At 36.5% G+C, this 19901-nt stretch overlaps 1 protein-coding gene across 4 annotated transcripts in view; it reads left to right on the top strand.

Moving 5' to 3' along the window:
* Positions 1–19901, top strand: part of MAP2K5 (mitogen-activated protein kinase kinase 5) — a 243271-nt gene that overhangs the window by 23971 nt on the left and 199399 nt on the right. For all 4 annotated transcript variants that reach the window (XM_045541676.1, XM_045541664.1, XM_045541653.1 and 1 more), the window contains exons 4-6: positions 10964–11033; positions 15116–15156; positions 16210–16277. In XM_045541676.1, coding sequence (XP_045397632.1) covers positions 10964–11033; positions 15116–15156; positions 16210–16277 — 179 coding nt within the window. The remainder of the gene's footprint in view (positions 1–10963; positions 11034–15115; positions 15157–16209; positions 16278–19901) is intronic.

Consider the following 19901-nt stretch of genomic DNA (forward strand, 5'->3'; position numbering starts at 1 on the left):
GAATGTCTCATTTGGCTTACTGTCTGCATGACTGGATGGTCCCGTTTTATTTATGTAGCAGGTTTCCTGAAGCTACTATTAAACTTCTCTTACTTTAGAGGTATAGTAGAATTGCTTCAGCCTAGAAATCAGATGAAAGGTTAGTGTAGAGTCTATCGAAAGGATTTGTTCTGTAAAATTTGGATTCAGTCATAAGGCTGCTCTCAAGGATCCAGAAGGCCACGTGTGGCCCCAAGGCTGCAGGGTCCCTATTCCTGCTATAGATACTGCCCTAAACTAACCATGGTGATGACTCTGAAAGCTTCTGCTGAGATGATCCTACAAGTTTTGGACCTATCACTGAATATAAATTTAAACTCCTTCTGCCAACACACATTACTTTAAACTTAGCCAAGTTGAATTTCATCTGCTATTGGCTGCCCAGACTTCTATTAAGACCATCTGGAGCTCCCTAAAGTCCTTTATGGTGTTATCCAAATGGTGTTATCATTAAACTTAGCCAACTTGCTGTCATTTTCACTTCTAAATCATTAATAAATACATCTATCCAATAACATTAGCCTGTCAACAGGCCCCAGAGTTGTTCCCTGTTGACCTTTACACTGGAAGACTTTTCATTGTGATTTTCTTTCTTATCATCTAATCAATCCATGACCATATGTGCACCCTCTTGGTCAAGTCATTTAAGGAAGAGCTTGGGCACCTTGTTGTCTCCTCATGGCAGGGACAATGAGTTATTAGGGAGTCAGGGGACCTGAAGGCAGGTAAGTAAATGTGGCTATTAATTTGGTATTCAAAATAGATTGGCTTCATGTTATTTTTCGCTACTGGGGTAGTTGTGTGCTTTGTGAGAGGTCAGTATCACAGAGGAAAAGCCTCTTAATGTAAAGTATAAGAAATAATTGAAAGAAGGTATAACTGATGACACATCTGAGTAGTGTTGTAATTGAATTTGTAGCCATTTGACAGAATTAAGATTGTTGGGTTCTTCACTGGGAAAACTAATAAATTAACTATGGACTGCAAATAGTTGGTTGGTTTATTGATTATTGCTGTAATTACTGACTGAGTTACATATAATGGGGTATGCTTGCAGTATTGACAAAACAGGAATTTGAAAATTTTATTGTTAGTAGGAAAAACCAGCATGAGTATTCCTTATAAGTGAAATACAGTACCAGTTATGTTGTCTGTTAGAAGGAATACTAAGGAGAGATTTAGGAAACTGTCCTGTTATAAATGTGTGGAGGAATAATAAATAGGCCTGATATTTCCTTTGTATGGGAGACTTGCTGCTGAGTAAGTTTGAAGATATGACCAATGAGAGTAGTTACCATGTCTGTATTAGTACCTGCCTGTCTCCTTCCTATAAACATTTGTGGAATACCTATTATGTGCTAGGTACTATATGGCAGTGATTTCTTAGGTTTCTGGAGGCATGACCTTTTTGAAAATCTGAGGAAAGTTGTTTATTCTTTTCCTAGAAAATTCACATAATACATTTCACATATTTTAGAAGCTTCAAGGATCTCTTAAAGGCTGTATAGATCCTAGGTTATTACCTCTCTGCCATAAGAGATAATAAAATGTATAAGACATGGTCCCTGCCCTTCATGAGCTTCTAGAAAAGAAATAATGTTCCCCATGATACCCTTTAGTATTTATAGTACTGTTATAATTGAGGGAAACAGAGGGGACACTGACTCAACCTCAATAAAGCAATTAGTTAAATTCTACCTGTGTACTTGGTCCATATATTTCAGTGATCTTGTTTAGTATTTTTTGTGTCACCCTATTGTTATGAACATTTTTCTTGTATGTGCTCTTGCTTAGAAGTGGGAGATTCATAGCACCATGCCTTATTTCAAGATTTTTTAAAAGTACTTGTAAGATTTCCCATATACCAGCTCCTTTAATTTTAATCTTCTTAACACCTTTATAAGGTGAACAAGGCAGATATTTTTTCCATTTTTACAGCAGAGGATACTGAGGCACAAACAATTGCATGCCTTTATTGAGGTCACACAGCTAGTAAATAGAGAGCTGAGACCTGAGATCACTCACTCACTGATTTGCTCCCTTATTCATACAGCCAATTTTTCATGCAGCAAATGTTTATTGGATAGCAGTTCTCTGGCCAACCGCTGTGCTAGGTGATGGGGGTGCAGTGAGCATATAGCTCCCTCAAGGAGCTCATGGTCTTCTCAGAGAGATTAACAAAAAAGGAAACAGAGGTCAGTGTAGGAGGACAAGAAAAACTCATAATTGCCAGGCAGAGTGATAAACGCTGTGGTATGCTTAAGCCTTAGGTGCTCTGTGAGCACAAAGGAGCACCTAATCTAGCTTTGGGAACTGAGAAGGTTTTCTGAAGATGGTGGTGTCCAGGTGGAGTAAGCTAGGGCAAGAGGACTGGAATGGTGTTTGGGGCAGAGAGAACATTGTGTTTAAAGACTCAGAGGTATCCAATAGCTGCAGAGTTCACATTCTTCTCCTCAGCTTGTGGGATCATTCTCAAGGGCAGACCATATGTTAGGCCACAAAACAAGTCAAAAAATTTAAAAAAATTAAAATTATACCAAGTATTTGCTTTGACCACAATGGAATAAAACTAGAAATCAGTAACATGAGGAACATTGGAAAATATATAAACACATGGAAATTAAACTGTATGTTCCTGAATGACCATTGGGTCAATGAAGAGATTAAGAGAGAAATTAAAAAGTTTCTTGAAACAAATGAAAATGAAAACACAACATATCAAAACCTATGGGATACAGCAAAAGCAGTAATAAGAGGAAAGTTTATAGCAATAAGTGCCTAAATCAAAAAAGGAGAAAAGCTTCAAATAACCTAACAATGCATCTCAAAGAATTAGAAAAACAAGAGCAAACCAAACCCCAAATTAGTAGAAGAAAAGAAATAATAAAGATCAGAGCAGAAATAAATGAAATTGAAACAAAAAATATAAAAGATAAAACAAAAAGTTGTTTTCTTAAAAAGATAGATACACCTTTAGCAAGACTAAGAAAAAAAGACAACCCAAATAAATAAAATCAGAGATGAAAAAGGAGACATTACAACTGATACTGCAGAAATCCAAAGGCTCGTTAGAGACTACTAAGAGCAACTATATGCCAATTAATTGGAAAACCTAGGAGAAATGGGTAAATTCTTAGACACATACAACCTGCCAAGATTGAACCAGGAAGAAATCTAAAACCTGAAAAACCAATAACAAGTAACAAGATGGAAACAGTAGTAAAAAGTCTCTCATCAAAGAAAAGCCCAGGACCTGATGGTTTCACTCCTAAATTCTACTAAGCATTCAAAGAAAAACTAACACCAATCCTGCTTAAACTATTCCAAAAAATTAAGGAGGAGGGGATACTCCCAAACTCATTGTATAAGGCTTGTATCACCCTGATACCAAAACCAGACAAAGACATAACAAAAAAAAGAGAAAACTGTAGGCCAATATCTTTGATGAACATAGATGCAGAAATCCTCAACAAAATACAGCAAACCAACTTCAACAACACATTAAAAAGATTATTCATCATCACCAAATGGGATTCATCCCAGGGATGCAAGGATCTTTCAACATATGCAAATCAATCAGTGTGATACATCATGTCAGCAGAACAAAGGACAGAAACCATATGATCATTTCAATTTTGTCAAAAAGCATTCGATAAAATTCAACTTCCTTTCATGATAAAAACTCGCAACAAACTGGGTATAGAAGGAACTTACCTAAATATGATAAAAGCCATATATAGATATGATATGACCCACAAGCTAGTATCATGCTGAATGGGAAAAAATGATAGACCCACAGCTAGTATCAGACTGAATGGAGAAAAACTGAAAGCCTTTCCTCTAAGATCTGGAACAAAACAGGAATGTCCACTTTCACCACTGTTATTCAACATTGTACTGAAAGTTCTAGCTAGAGCAATCAGACAAAAGAGCAAAATAAAGGGCACCCAAATTGGAAAGGAAGAAGTCAAAGTATCCTTGTTTGCAGATGATATGATCGTATATCTAGAGAAACATAAAGATTCCACCCAGAACTGATAAATTCAGTAAAGTTGCAAGATACAAAATCAGCAGCATTTCTATGTGCCAACAGTGAACAATCTAAAAAAGAAACCAAGAAAGTAATCCCATTTACAGTAGCTACAAATAAAATAAAATACCTAGGAATTAACTTAACCAAAGAAGTGAAAGATCTCTATAATGCAAACTATAAAACATTGATGAAAGAAATTGAAGAGTACACAAAAAAATGGAAAGATGTTCCATGCTCATGGACTGGAAGAATCAATATTGTTAAAATGTCCATACTACCCAAAGCAATCTACAGATTCAGTGCAATCTCCATCAAAATACCAATGACATTCTTCACAGAAATAGAAAAAATAATCCTAAAATTTATATGGAACCACAAAAGACCCAAAATAGCCAAAGCCATCCTGAGCAAAAAAAATGAAATTGGAGGAATAACATTATCTGACTTCTAATTATACTACAGAGCCATAGTAAGCAAAACAGCATGGTACTGGTATAAAAACAGACCAGTGTAACATAATAGAGAGCCCAGAAATAAATCCACATATGTGTAGTGAACTTACCTTCAAGAAAGGTGCCAAGAACATGCATTGGAGAAGGACAGTTTCTTCAATAAATGGTGCTGGGAAACTGGATATCTGTATACATAAAGAATGAAACTAGACCCTCATCTCTTGCCATGTACAAAAGTCAAATCAAAATGGATTAAAGACTTAAATCTAAGACCTGAAACTATGAAGCTACTAAAAGGAAACATTGGGGAAATGCTTTAGGACATTGGTCTGGGCAAGGACTTCTTGAGTAATACCCCCAAAGCAGAGGCAACCAAAGCAAAATAGAACAAATGGGATCATGTCAAGCTAAAAAGCTTCGGCACAGCAACGGAAACAATCAGTCAACCAAGGGAAGAGACAACCCACAGAATGGGAGAAAATATCTGCACACTACCCATCTGATAAGGGATTAATACCTAGAATATATAAGGATCTCCAACAACTCATAGGAAAAAAAATCAAATGATCCAATTAAAAAATGAGCAAAGGATCTGAATAGACATTTCTCAAAAGAAGACATACAAATGGCCAACGTGTATATGAAAAAATACTGATCATCATTAGTCATCAGAAAAATGCAAATCAAAACTACAATGAGATATCATCTCACCCCAGTTAAAATGGCTTTTAATAAAAAGACAGGCAATAATGAATGCTGGCGAGGCTTTGGAGAAAGAGTGACGCTTGTATACTATTGGTGGGAATATAGGTTAGTGCAACCACTATGGATAATAGTATGGAGGTTCCTAAAAAAACTAAAAATAGAACTAGCAAATGACCCAGTGATCCCACTGCTGGGTATATATCCAAAGGAGCAGAATTCAGTATATTGAAAAGATATCTGCACTCCCATGTTTATTACAGCATTATTATAGTCAAGATAAGGAATTAACCTAAGTGTCTATCAACAGATCAAGAAATTGTGGTATGTGTGTGTGTATAATATATATGCAATGGAATATTATTTAGCCATAAAAAGAATGCAATACTGCCATTTGCACCAACATAGATGGACCTGGAGAACATTATGTTAAGTGAAATAAGCCAAGCACAGAAAGACAATTTCACATGTTCTCACTCCCATGTGACAGCTGAGTATTAAAAACAATTAATCTCATGGAAATAGAGAGTAGAATGATGGTTACCAGAGGATAGGAAGGGTAGTGGGGAGGAGGGGATAAAATAGAGATGGTTAATGGATGCAAAATATAGTTAGATAGAATGAACAATATTTGATAGAACAACCAAGTGACTATAAACAACGATAAGTTCAGATATACTTTAAAATAAGTTAAAGAGTGGAATTAGGATGTTCCTAACACAAAGAAATGTTAAATGCCTGAGGTGATGGCTATCCTAATTACCTTGATTTGATTAATTTACATTGTATGCCTGTATCAAAACATCACGTGTACCCTATAAAGATATGCAACTATTATATACCCATAACAATTAAAAAAAACAGGCTCGGAGGTGAAAGAATGCACAGTAAATTCAGGAGGCACTCCCTCTGATTCAGTCTTTATGGACAGTGGGAGAGGGAGGGTCTGGGATGAGGGTGGAAGATAGGCTAGGTCATGGAGGCCATTAGCTCAAGGGAACAGGGAAGTGACATGATCACATCTCATATCTCTGGAGGGTGGCTTGGGGGAGAAAATTTCTGAAGCCATTTAGGGGGCTTTCCATGTGAAAGACAGTGGTGGTCATAGGGCTGGTGAGAAGTTAACAGATTTGAGAAGTGGAGAGGATGTCAAGTTAATAAAACCTGGTAATTAAATGTGGGGAAGAGGGAAAGAGAGATGGTCTGGATTACTTCCAGATTTCTGGTTTGGGAAACTGGATCATAGTTGTGGCATTTCCTGAGATAGTAAACCCAGGCAGCAGAAGACAGCTCTAGGGTATGAAGGAGGGATGGAGAGGTAGAGAATTCAGTGTTGGACCTGTTGAATTGGAGGAGGCTCTGGACAACCAATTGGATATGTTCTGAGTCTTAGGAGACAAATCTGGGCTGGAAATAAAGATTTGTGATTCATCAGCTCCTAATTAGTCTCAGTGACTCCTCTGGTAATTGAAACCTTTGAAGTAGCTAAAGTAACTTAAGGAGAGTATAAAATGAGAAGAGAAGGTTGATGAAAAACCATGGGGAACTCCAGCATTTAAAGGAGGTAGAGGGAAAGAACTACTTACAAGAAGTTGAGTGCAGTGGTTGGAGAGGTGGGAAAACCAGGAGGGCTGCCAAAGAAAGAGCCAGAGGTCACCCATCAGCACAGATGTCTTTGTACTGCTTCCCCAGTCTGTGAACAATCAGGTTACATGGCCTGACCCACACAGGGTGTGAGTGTAGAAGCCAGAGCTCTCTGCCAGCTCAGTAGTCTACTCAGTAACGCGGTCTACACAGTAAGCATACGTTTTATGCTTTGAGTGCATGGACTAGAATGAAAGGAGTATTTTTCTTTCTTTACTGATAAACCGTTTGCTTCATCTGTTAAATAGAGGTGATGATACTTGAGAATGGGATAGGGTTGTGAGAAATTAAATGAATAAACATAAATATGTAGTACTGAGCTTCACACACATAGGTATCCAATGAGTGATGGTTGTTTTTCTCTGTCTCTCTCTCTTTTCCCTCTCAATAGAGAACTTGTTTCTTGTAAAATTAAACTGTGACGTTTTTTATATGGCAGATTTCCATGAAGAAAAAAATATATAATTATTGATTGAATTGTGCTGTTAGAATTAGAATTAGGTTCATAACAAACAGGAACACTGATAAACTTGCAAAGAAAACAAAGCCAAAAATTGTACTTGTTATCCCCTTGTTGAATCTGGCCTTCTGTTTCAAATTAATTGGATTTTTTTCATAACTATGCTAAACTTTGTCATATCCTTATTAAAATTGTTTAAGGATTTTGAAGAACATCTCAGAGGGACTCTGAAACTAATCTGAGTCTGGGACTGGAGATTCCATTAGCAATTGCAAAACTGATTAATCTTTTATTCAGCTTATTGATTATTGCTGCAATTACTGCATGTAACAGATTATACAAGGGATAGCAACAGAAAACATTTTATAACTGCTGCTCATGTATTAGTTTGAGCACAATATTTTGTACTCTTTCATATACATAATTATTTTTACGTTTTAAAATACTGGAACATTTCTACTAAGATAGAAAGTGGTGTGCTTAGTATTGTTTCAGTATTAGTAGGTTTACTTTTTAATTTCTCAACTAATGTGTTACAGTTTACAAAGTGCCTTCACTAATTCTATTGCTGCAGTTTAGTTTTTGAGCCTCACAGTAATCCTATGTAGTAGTCAGAGTAGATATTTTTACTCTCATTTGGGGAAACTAATATTCTAAAAGGTTAAATGACTTCCTGAAGGCTGTACATGTTGACAAGTGGCAGGATCAGAATTCAGCCCCATTTCAATCAGTAAGTATTTATTGAACACCTACTGTGTGCAGAGCTTTGTGTTAGGGGTAATAAAAGCCAGGATGGGATTATGGAGATAAAGACAAAGAAGTTATCTGGATAACTTCAAGTAATGGTTTCATTAATGTATGATGGTCACTTGGTTACTTTTCTGTCCAAGTCGTGTTAAGTATCTTGGTATACTAGGTATAGGGTTTTTTGTTTGCTTCTTTGTTTTTGTCTAGTAGAAGTCTTTGTTATCGTTATCTATATTTTATCACTATTTAGAATGAAATTGGAGAGAATCCCTTTAAAAGAAGAATATATTTAAAAAGATACAGAGAAGATCAAAATCTAAAAACAATTTGCTTTGCAGTTTATTAATTGCTGTCATATCTGTTTTCTAACATGAGTCTCATAGCTGTGCTCTGGGGGATCCTATCTTCATTTTACAAATGAGTAAAGTGAGGCCCAGTGAGCCTTTCCTTACTGAGGTCAGGTGCTAGGAGATGGCTAGTGATGAGACGTCTAGGTTTGAGCACTCTGACTCAGGGGTCAGTTGTGTAAAGTGGGCCCACACTGTGAGTTTATCACCCTTTGGAGCATGTTCTTGATGGTGAATTACTTTGCTATGTGGAACACAACATTCCTTATTAATACAAACACAGATCAAATTCACTATTTCAGCAAGAGAAAATAAATATACTTGGATTTGGAGGAAATGTCAAAAACGAAACACAAAACCTAATTACTTGTTTTAGAGACACTGGTAAGTGGCATGCTTGATATCATTACTGTGACTGCGTTAATCATAGTACAAAGAGATATTTATGGATTGCTTAAAATTTTTCACAATGACTATAAAAATATATGTAGTTTGCCAGTTGATTTGGCACAAACCTAAAATGAAAGAGAAACTTTTTGTTTATTTTGTGAGGTAAATAAATAAAACTGGAAAACAGGTCAATTTCATGCATGCAAGGTTTTATAGTAGGGAAAAAATGCATTGCACCTGTTCTGACCCTTTACATTTGAGGTTGTTTTCAAACTTGACCCCAAGCGCCAGTTTTAGACAACTCTATAATTAATTTGTTAGATAAAGCATAAGGATATTTTATTTGTCTTGATTTCTAGGACTATGGTGAAGTAGTAACTGAAATTACTAGCCTATTGTACATAGCAGTTAATTAAAGAAAAGCATTAACTATAGGAGAACACCACCATTGCTGTTGTCTTGTATCAGTACAAAAAGGCAGTAATTTTTTTGACAGCCACTGATTGGAAAGTTGCTTGCAGCCTTTCAGAAGCAAGGGGGTACATGCTGTGGATCAATAACCGGCAAATTTCCCATTAAAGAGAATACCTGAGCAATGTTTCAAATAGCCACTGGCATCTTAATTTTCCATGGAAACCTCAAATACTTGTGTGCCGAGGACAAGTCATTTTTGGACAATTTTTCCAGACTACTTGTTAACAGTTATTGCTGTCCCAAAAGGTTGACAGCCTACATGATTGATATTTCATTTACTTGTCATCACTGTTTGAGTAATGGCGAGTGCTGTACTTCTGTGGTTTTAAGGAACAGAATCTCATGAAAGACATTTGCCTTAGTATGTATTCCAGAGAGTGTGTTGCCCATGTTTATGCTGTATGTATATAGTTTTAGGTCCAGAGAAGGAGAGGATCACTTTCCTTTACAGTTTGAGAGCCTTTGGAGAGCAGGGTACACTTACATCAGTCCATAACTATAAAAAATCCACTCTCACTTTATTTGTTGTTGGGGCAAAGAGCCTTAGACTTGTTAACTTGTGATTTTCAAGATGATATATAATAGAATTTTATAGCTCCCCTTTATTGGAGAATAAAAGCTTTGGTCTTATAATAATTTTAATGTACATAAAAGTAATAGGGAAGATGTATGTGTTATCTTCTAAAAAGAAACTTTTTTAGAATGTGAGCAAATAATGATAATCAAGGAGGAATTTCCTGAAAATGTGGTGGTTAAATAATATACATGTGTTTTTAATATAGAAACAGTAAGAATGAAAGGGGAGTTCTGCTCTTTGACAGCCCCTCAAAATACAAAATCAGCACTTTTCATCATTAGTATTTTTCTACCAAGAATATTGGTTTGTTGTGTCAAACGTTATAAAAAGCAAGAGTGCAGAAGCCATCTCTTAAGTTAGGTGGTCATATACTTACCAGTTAGCATATTAAGGAACATGGGAATCAGACCATAGTATAACCTATGTAGTAATTTGTGTTCATGAAGGAGTGTGAAAGCTTTTTCATTTAGAACTTTATTTTTTGTGCCCAGAATTTTACAGTGAAATTTGATCCATACTAAAGTATTTATAAGCCTAAAGCATAACAGGTATATTTGCTTGAAGCTAGGCTACCTTTTTATCATATTAATTCTGTCATCTTTGGAGGGGGGTCATATCTTGTTTCCTGGTTCCACAGTCTCTCTGATTTAGATTTCCATTATTTATGCATTTTATAGACAAATGTTAATAATATTTGATTAAGTGGTATGTAGGTCCAAAACCATTGTGAAGCTTCTCCACTTTACTTTGCAAAATTCAGGGGAAAAGAACAAGAGGCAATTTGAGAAATTTCTACTAAAATGTTTTATGTGTCATTTTAAATACTTATTTAAAAAATTTCTTAAATCAAAAACTAATATAAAATCTTAATCAACACTTTTAAAGATAATTGGCAGTGTGAAGGGTAACACTGTACTGGACTTTTAATCCTGAATATTCACAGTAGTCATTTTGATGTGCTAATAGGGGAAAAGTATTCTCGAGGCTGATATGTGTAGATCAGTAATTTACAAAAGTACTATGAATTAAACAACCCATGAATGTCTATTCCAGTATTCATATATTACTGAGTAATCTATTTCTATAATCTCTTTGCAGTATTATTCCACAGTAATGGAACAGCAAGTAAATGGACAGTTAATAGAGCCTCTGCAGATATTTCCAAGAGGTAATGTTGAGCAAATTCTAATCAACAATGATTATTTCAGTAAACTGTTTCATCAACAGTTATGTTTTCCAAAGGTTTAAATGCACATAACATGATGTTTAGATCTTAATTTGAAAAACCAAAAGAAGTATTCATTATCATGGGGATTGCAAGCTATATTATAGTTATGGCAGATAAAATATCTAATTTACTAGAGTAAATTAAACTAACTAGATTGTTTTTTGTTTTTGAAGTACATACTTACATTAGCTTAAAGAACACTTTGGGGGCCCACATGGTTTCTAAACCAAGGCAAATGAATGACTTTAATTCTGGATATTTATAAATTTTGGCTCATGATGGTAGCCAAAGCTGCTATTGAGGAGAAAGCTTTCAGCTAGTACAGAAGCTAAGATTACTGATGGGTTTTAGGAAAGAAATTTTGGTGAAATGTTCAGTGCTTCATTTTTTGAGGAGCTATTTTCTAAATAACAGAAAATCCTCATAAATGGAAATTTTATTGTTAAGTCTTCAAAAATGTGAGCTCATCTTGGTGAATCACCTGGTCAAATAATTTTCTTTTTTCCTTTTAGGTTTGGCAGTACTAGCCTTGTAGATATGATTGTTCAACTGCGTATAAACGTTCCCTTAAAATTTGAATAATGGTGAAAAAGAACAGTTAATTATATAAACCATTAAGTCTTTCACCCATTATACATTGCCCCACTTGGAATCCATGTTTTCTAACTAATGGAACAGATAAGGAAATTCTCTAAGTAACCCTTCTAGAAATAACTTAATTGAAATAATTAAAAGTTAAACTTACCTTCGTTAACTGATACTGTACAAATAATCATGGTATGAGTTTTCCAATTAAACATTCTAGACTTTCATTACCTGTAACTTTGAAGTTTGAATGGCTCAATTAACCAGTAGGCTCCTACTTGCACTAATAAAGTCTCCAAAGGCAGCTGGCTTGGCCAACCCCACAAGATATGGGTTCAAGAGTAATATTGCTCTTCTAGCATATGTGTGGGCAGCAGAATTGGGAGTGCTTATTACATTATTAATAACTTATTAAAATGCTAAATAAGTAAAGTTGGGCAATTTAGGACCAATGATAGTCCAAAACAAGGATTATGATTTATCCAATTATATTGTACTTGAAGACTAATACCGAAACAGGAAGAAAAAAAAAAAAGAAAGAGAAAAAGAGAAAGAAATGTTGCCATTTCCGTGTATTAGGCCAATAGCAAGGATGCACATTTTTTTTTTTTTTTTTTACTATTGCAATGACTGGAGAACTTAGGCATGTTTCAGAATTGTTTTTCTGCAAGGAATAGTTTTTACAAGCTGAAAATTTCCATTAATTTCTTCCCTACTTGATAGCATTATAGCTCTGTTGTAGCAAACCTTAGTGCAGTATCCTGGGGAATTATAGTTCCATTGTTGTGGGTCTTCATTTTTCTTTTTAATAAAATATTTACTTCTCTTCATCTGCAATCTTTTCAAGTTCTGTTTGTTTTCTTTCATTTTGTGAACAGTCCCTGTCATACTCACTGTCCATACCATTGTGCTTCCTCTGTGATAATAACAAAACCATTTTTAGACATCTGCTCAGTTCAGGCACTAATATTGCTGTATGTGTCATCATTTCTAATCCTCCCAACAGTTCTGGCTATTAGGTATTATTGCTTCCATTTCTTAGATAAGAATATTGAGGTTCAAAGAGGTTAAGTAACTTCAGAGTCACATAGCTTATAAGTTGTTAATATCCCTTAGAGTAAGAATTTCACTTAAATTATAATTTGCTTAAAGTGGAAGGGTATATAAATTAAAATATTAGTAAAATATGCATGGGGTGGTTTGGAGGGCTTGGAATAGGGACAGGGAGAAGCGTTTATTATGGGGAGCTGATAATTAAAAGAAGAAAATGTATGAGATGGTAGTGTCACATGTAGTCCTAGCACAAAACCTACTAAGTTACAATAAATTATTAAATATAGTCTTTCCAAGTCAAATTTTAAAAATTTCAGAACATGAAAGACTCAGTCTTCCTATCTTTGTGATTTTTTGTATGCTGTGGTACAATTCTTTCTAGTTTTTTGTGGTCTTCTCCTTTTTGCTACCTAACTACATTGAATGTACATCTTATCATATGAAGATAAGTGAGATTATACAAATTTATACAGTTGGGGTACAGACATATTTGGTACCTGGGCCTTCCTAGTTAGAGGCCTTCAGATCTTAGATTTCTTGGTCAGGCCCCATGTAAAGAAGAATCTTTAGAATGAACAAGTAGGAAGGATGGGAGAAAATGATTCTGTTTTAATAACATACGTTTTCCTCATTCAAAGTAGCACGTTACCTTGGATAGTAACTCCCAGCTGTGGCTAAGTCCTCTCTGTTGTTAAAAGATATGTTAAATAATAAATATGAAAATTTACTAGCTTTATAATGACTTCTGATTTTATAACTTTAGGAAATATGAAGTTATTGGGTTTTTGAATACTGTTTAGATTTCCAGTTATAAAGATTTGAGAAGCCAATTGAAGAGTGAGGCAGATGTTAAAGTTAAAGAGTTTATGCTCGTCTCTGATTCCTTGGTTAGCTACTTTCCTTAGGTGAAGTTTATGAGTGCGGTGGTTAGTACTATGGGAATATTTTAAAGTGTTGTTTTAGGAAGTGTTGATAGTCCCTCAAGGACCAGGCATCAAGTATATGTGACTGTTATTTTGTTCAAAAAGTTAATTTCCATTTTAAGGAAAGATTTGGATGATGATGATTATTATTATTATCATTATTAGAGACAGAGTCTCACTTTTGCCCTGACTAGAGTGCAGTGGTATCATCATAGCTCACTGCAGTCTCAAATTCCTGGGCTCAAGCAATTCTCCTGCCTCAGCCTCCCAAGTAGCTGGGCCTACAGGTGCGAGCCACCACACCTGGTTAATTTTTCTATTTTTTATAGAGACAGGGTCTCACACTTGTTCGGGCCGATCTCAAACTCCTGAGCTTAAGTGATCCTCCCACCTCAGCCTTCCAGAGTGCTAGGATTACAGGTGTGAGCCACCGTGCCTGGCCTGGAGTCTTAATTTTAATGTGTTTTAAAAAGACAAGTAAAAACCCTTTATTAAGGTGTAGGTATATTTTCTAGGAAAATAACATAATAAATTTGAATATATTTGAAATATACAAAATGAAAGCAACTGATGTGCTTTGTAATTATTACCCACATCATCTTATTAAACAGCTCTATTTCTTATCAGAAACAGAGGAAGAATACATGTATATTTGAAAGAGGAGCAAAAAAAATCAGATTCATCCTTCCCCAAATAATCAATCAAAACTGATGGCTCCTTAACATACAATTTGTAGGGCACTATAGTTTTCAAATGGAAGCAGTCTGTAGTATGGGCAGGAGGCTTTTGTATTTTTAACATTTGATGAAGAGGCATTTGCTAAATTTGGAAAGTACTAATCTGTAACTTGAGATGGTGTCAGGAAGTTAACATTATTTTTCCTGGCACTACTTTATCTTTAGAACTAAATATTAGCAGATGCTAAGATTTGTAAGACATACTAAAATTAGTTATATATTTGTATTTTAATAAATTTGTGTGCTTATGGCTATGCAAACTAGTATTCAGACTTCAATATTTCATCTTAGAATCTCAAGCAATCTTTTTGGCATTAAAACATCCCTCTTCCACCCCACTCCCCCTCAAAAAACCTTAGCTATTTTCAAAGTAGTTTAAGTGATAGCTGATACACAATGTAATAGAGTGAGGACAGATTGCAGAAATTTGAATTATGAAAGAAATCTAATCATTTTAGCTCAGTTAACTTGATTTTTATATGTTTTAAGCAGAAATTGGAATTTATATGAGGTGGTGTCAGAAAGCTCTTTGCATTTATAAATGCTCACTCCTGCAAGTTAAAACCTTGGTTCATAATTCCCACTTTGGGTCTTGGGAGCCACTTTTCAATCATTTCTCTCTGCTAATTTTGGTGTCACCCTCATTTCTTTTTAAACGATTCATTTTGAGCAAATTTGTAAATGGCCCTGATGTGTTCTACAATTTAGTCAATTACTGTTTCAGCCTGCAAGCCTCCTGGGGAACGGAACATACATGGCCTGAAGGTACGATTTTCAATAATTGTTTCAGTAAAGTTAGATGGATTTGTAATGCTGTGTTCCACTTATTGAAATGTCAAATAAAACTGCACTTTCTCAAGCTCTGACAAGCGATCCTTTTTTTTTTTTTTTTAATGGGAAGTGGAGAGGGATTCATCTGTAGTATTTGCTCAATATGTGTATATATTTGGATACTGGGGTTTTGATGCTGTATTTTTAATTACTTAAAATTATTTTATTGGTCAGTTTCTTCAGTATGATCATGGGTACTGGTCTCCACAAAGATTTGTTTGAGTGAGAATATAGACTTCATTTCAGTGATTAAGCACATAGGCATATTGCACTTGGACTACCCCCCTCTTCTTTTTTACATATTTATGCTAGAAACATATATCTAGTTAATGTCTTTTTATTGTTCTGTGTATTTTGAATTCTGGATTTCTGCTTAGGGCTTCATCTCTGAAAGAAAAGCGGGCTTTGATATTAGGTTCAAATATTTTATAGTTGATCATTTGGATCTCATTTTTTAGTGAATAAGCAACATTCTACAGGGTGTCCCAAAAGTCACCATAGGGAAAATGGGAAATTATAGCTAAATGTACCTTTATTGACAAAATATTCATTACAAAATTTTATAAAATTTTTCCTTCATCTGGAGGCTTTTGGGACATATTGTAGGTACAGTGTTCTGCTTGGTTGTAGAGATGGCAGGATATGATAACCTGTGGTTCACTACTAACTCCTGGATATATTCTTAATGTACTTTTTCGAACATACCGTTTTTGTATGTGTTCTAGACAGTGAAATGAATTTTTTCCTTGTTTATCTTTCCTTTTTCCAGCACTAACTATTTGAATAATGACAGGAATAGAGTATTATGTAATATACAGGTTGTATGGTTCTGTAACCTATATGCTGAATAGACTCTAACTGTGGGTCTGTCTAGCAACAAGCTAATTAACCTCCATAGTGAAATGTGAAATTTGTGGCAAATTATAGGTTAATTAGAACTGTGTCCTCAGAACACAAGACTGATCAAGATTCTTTCTTTACTTATAGGTGAATACCCGGGCTGGACCCTCTCAACACAGCAGCCCAGCAGTCTCAGATTCACTTCCAAGCAATAGGTGAGAACAAACAAGTGAAGTGTGCCCCTGGTGTAATTATCTACAGAGTTGGGGGTGGGGTGGTGAGGAAGAGGCTTGTGGGATGACATTTCTTTTTTATAAGACCAAAAAAGTGTGTATGTGGCTAAAAAGAAATTTGACCAGGTCATCCTAGCTATATATTGACCAAAGAGAAAGGACTTTATATAGAAAGATGAAATTAGAGATGTTAAAGTATTAATTTGGTCTGTGGCGTGGTTCTCCTTTATTCTCCAGATCACATAGAAAATTCAGTGCTTTGGCTTTGACTATTTCCTGCCTTGATGGTCTGTTTTGTCAATTGCAAAATGCTTTTTTTTTCTTTTTTTTGCTTGCCCATCTTTTGACAGCGTCATCATCCACTGGCATCTTCACCAGAAAGAGACAGGGAATAAGTAAAGTGGCAAAATTGAAATTGACCACCATGTTGCTCATTGGTGTCTTTGAGAAAGCCCTTCCATTTTATGTTGAGGTTTTTCTGGGTTTAGGGCTTCAGCCAATTTTTTTCTCGGTTTAGGACTTTAGCCAATATTTATAAAGTGATACCCTATATCGGCTGAGATGTAGTTCAGGCTTCTACTTTACCATCAAAATCTCTCCCACCCCTCTTAACCCACAGTCTTGGTTTTTGGCCAACAGGCCAAAGTCTGTTCTGACTCTTTCCTTACTTTCATGCCTCTTCCCCAAAGTCACTTCCCCGATTGCGTTATTATGATGTCAGTGTATCTACCCACCAGCTTTCCTGCTGTGAACATACTGCTCTTAAGGTATGTTTCCTTTTTAAATAATTTATTCTGTCTTAAAATACAGTTGGTCTAGTGATTTGCCGGTGGATCATCTACCTTGTGGTGATGAGGGATAGATGTTCTCAACAAAGGGCTTGGCCCTGCCAGGTGGTACTTCGCAGCTTCTCTCTCCATGCGTGTTGCGCACGTGAGCCATGGCCCAGCACAGTAGAGGCATTGGGCCTGAGGGTAACTTGTTATACTCAGTTTGAAGAAGGCAGGGCATTTCATCATTACCACTATTTCCAGAACAAGTGTTATTTATAGATTATGACCCCAGAGGAAGAACAAGGACTTTCCCAGGTGTTCTAAGTCAAATTTCATCATGGTATAAAAAGCAGAATTGAGTTGAAAAAATGGCAAGACAGAGAAGGTAATTCTCCCAGATTTGGTTTTTAATAACATGAGTGAATTAGCTTTGTTATTCAAAAATTGTATATTCACAGAGTATTACAAAGTTATTAGGTTGGGCAGAGGTTCTGAAACCATCTGATGATCAGTGGTTCTCAGCCTTTTGTCAGTGGTAACTTCCCTTAGGGATATTACATCCTCCCAAATAATAATGATAGTTTGCTCCAGGAGTGATTTTTGTTATGAGAGGAATGTAATTTGAAAAAGTCCTACAGGTGATTTTAATATGCCACCCTAGTTTGGCCATGTTCTATGCCCCAGATTGGTAACTAATCAACAGGTATTTATTGAGTGCCTCCTGTTTATTAGGTACTGTCCTACACAATAGAAATGCAGCGTGATCCTTGTCTTCTGAAGCTCACCATCTAATGGGTGTACAGATAAAAAAACTATGCAAATAATTACACTTTATATTTAGTGTCATGAAGGGGACAAGCAGGATGTGAAGAGAGCAGACACTGCACAGGAATATGTTTAGATTTAGATTGGGTCCTCAGGGAAGGCTCTCCAGGGAGAGTGATGTTTCCGTCTAGACCTGAAGGAAGAGAAGGACCTACTCACATCAAGCAGCAGAGAAGGGCATTTCAGACAGAGGGAGGAGTGTAGGTGAAGGACCTGAGGTGAGAAAGGAGCTTAGCATGTTTGTAAGTAGGCCAGTTTGGCTGGAGCCCAGACATGGGTCCTGAGGTGGGGCAGGGCTATGGGAGGAAGAGGAAGAGCAATAGAAGTGACAGGACATAAGGAAGTAGACAAGAGTCAGATTATGCAGGGCCTCTCAGGCCCTTTAGCATTTGAATTTTCCTCTCAGTGCACTGGTGAGCCATTAGAGGGTTTTCTGCAGGCAAGTGCCATGGTGGGCTCTATGTTTTTAACAGATCCTCTGCCTGTGGGGTGGAGAATGAGTAGGAGAAACACTGAGTTAATCCTGCCCTCCTTTGGTGCGTGATTCCCCAGTCCTTGCCAAATAGTAATGCAGACTGTTCCTGAGGATCTCTGTGGGAGGAATGCACTTTATTGTTCAAGGCAGCTCTCTCCATTTTCCTTTAGCTATATCTTAGCAAGCTCTTCTTTGTGAGCTGGGATTTGTCTCCCTTTAGCACCCACTCCTGATAATTCAGTTTAGTCCTTAGAATGTGGCTGTTCCAGGTAATAGCTCTTCCAGTCATCTTTGCTCCAAACATACTACTTCTCCTAGATTTCCTGTCTCCAGATAACCTGCCAGTCCTCTGTCACTGCTCCTAGGCCTTCCTCAGCCCCCATCCTTGCAGTTGTGGGTTCTATCTTCTGAGTAGCTCTCAGTCTATCTGCTTTCCAGCGGTGTTGCTGTGCAGGTGGTTCAGACTGTCCAGAACACTACCACAGCCTCCTAATAGCTTCCTCCCTCCAGTCTTGCCCCATTTCAGTCCCTCCTCCCTGCTGTAGCTGGAGTAATCTTGCTAATGCACAGTTCTGAGCCATCATTCCCTGCTTAAAAACTCTTTATTGCTCTTCACACCATCAGGATAAAGTGCAACCTCCACAGCAGGTGAGCCGTGGCCTTTCACGTGTGGGTGCTCTGCCCACTCCAGCTTGCTGGCCTGCCACTTTGCCCCTTCCCATCTGAAATTCTAGTTTTGCTGATGAATACATGGTGCCCTGAATGTATCACTTTCCTCTCACTAGTGGGCCTGCACATGTGCTGCTGCCTCTTTCCTGTTTTCCTCCTCTTCTAATCCCCACCTTCACCTTCAGTCTGGCTCTTCTTGGTCATCTTTGATGACCAAATTATCTTCTGATGAAAACTGTCCCTAATTACTACCCACCTCCCTGTCTATACCAGGTTTTTCTTCTTGGAATTCCAATAATCATCCCATGCTTCCCTTTATTGTAGCAGTGAGCATATCGTATTGTAATCACCTCTGTCCCCCAATAGATTCTATACTCTTTGAGGGCAGTGACCGTGGTGTATTTTTTGTCGAAGTCCCAATTCCTAGCATGATGTTCAGCACATAGGTGATAGTCAGTCATGAAGGAATGAATGAATGAATACACTTACATACTCTTTAAATCTTATCTCTGGATTAAATTCTCTCCTAACTCATTCATCTTCACTGACATGACATTATTTCTAGTCTCCTTACCCTTTTACTCTTCCTTGGATATCTCAGTGTCCCTCTTCAGGTATCATACTCAGATTACAACTGTATCACATTTAAATTTTAAAATGTTTTTGAAAGTGATTTTTAGATAGCTCAGGTCACTATGACCATACAGATAAATGAAATACTGAGTAAACTGAGTTACAAAGAAATTGCCAGGATACAGAATGTTTTTTTTTTTTGTTAGACCAAGTTGGTAGTCAGATATTAGCATAATGAATGAAATCAGTATTTTCCTCTCTTATTATGAAAGCATGAGTTGTGTTTTGCCT

This window comes from Lemur catta, chromosome 1, assembly GCF_020740605.2.
Source record: "Lemur catta isolate mLemCat1 chromosome 1, mLemCat1.pri, whole genome shotgun sequence".
NCBI classification, from domain to species: Eukaryota; Metazoa; Chordata; class Mammalia; order Primates; family Lemuridae; genus Lemur; species Lemur catta.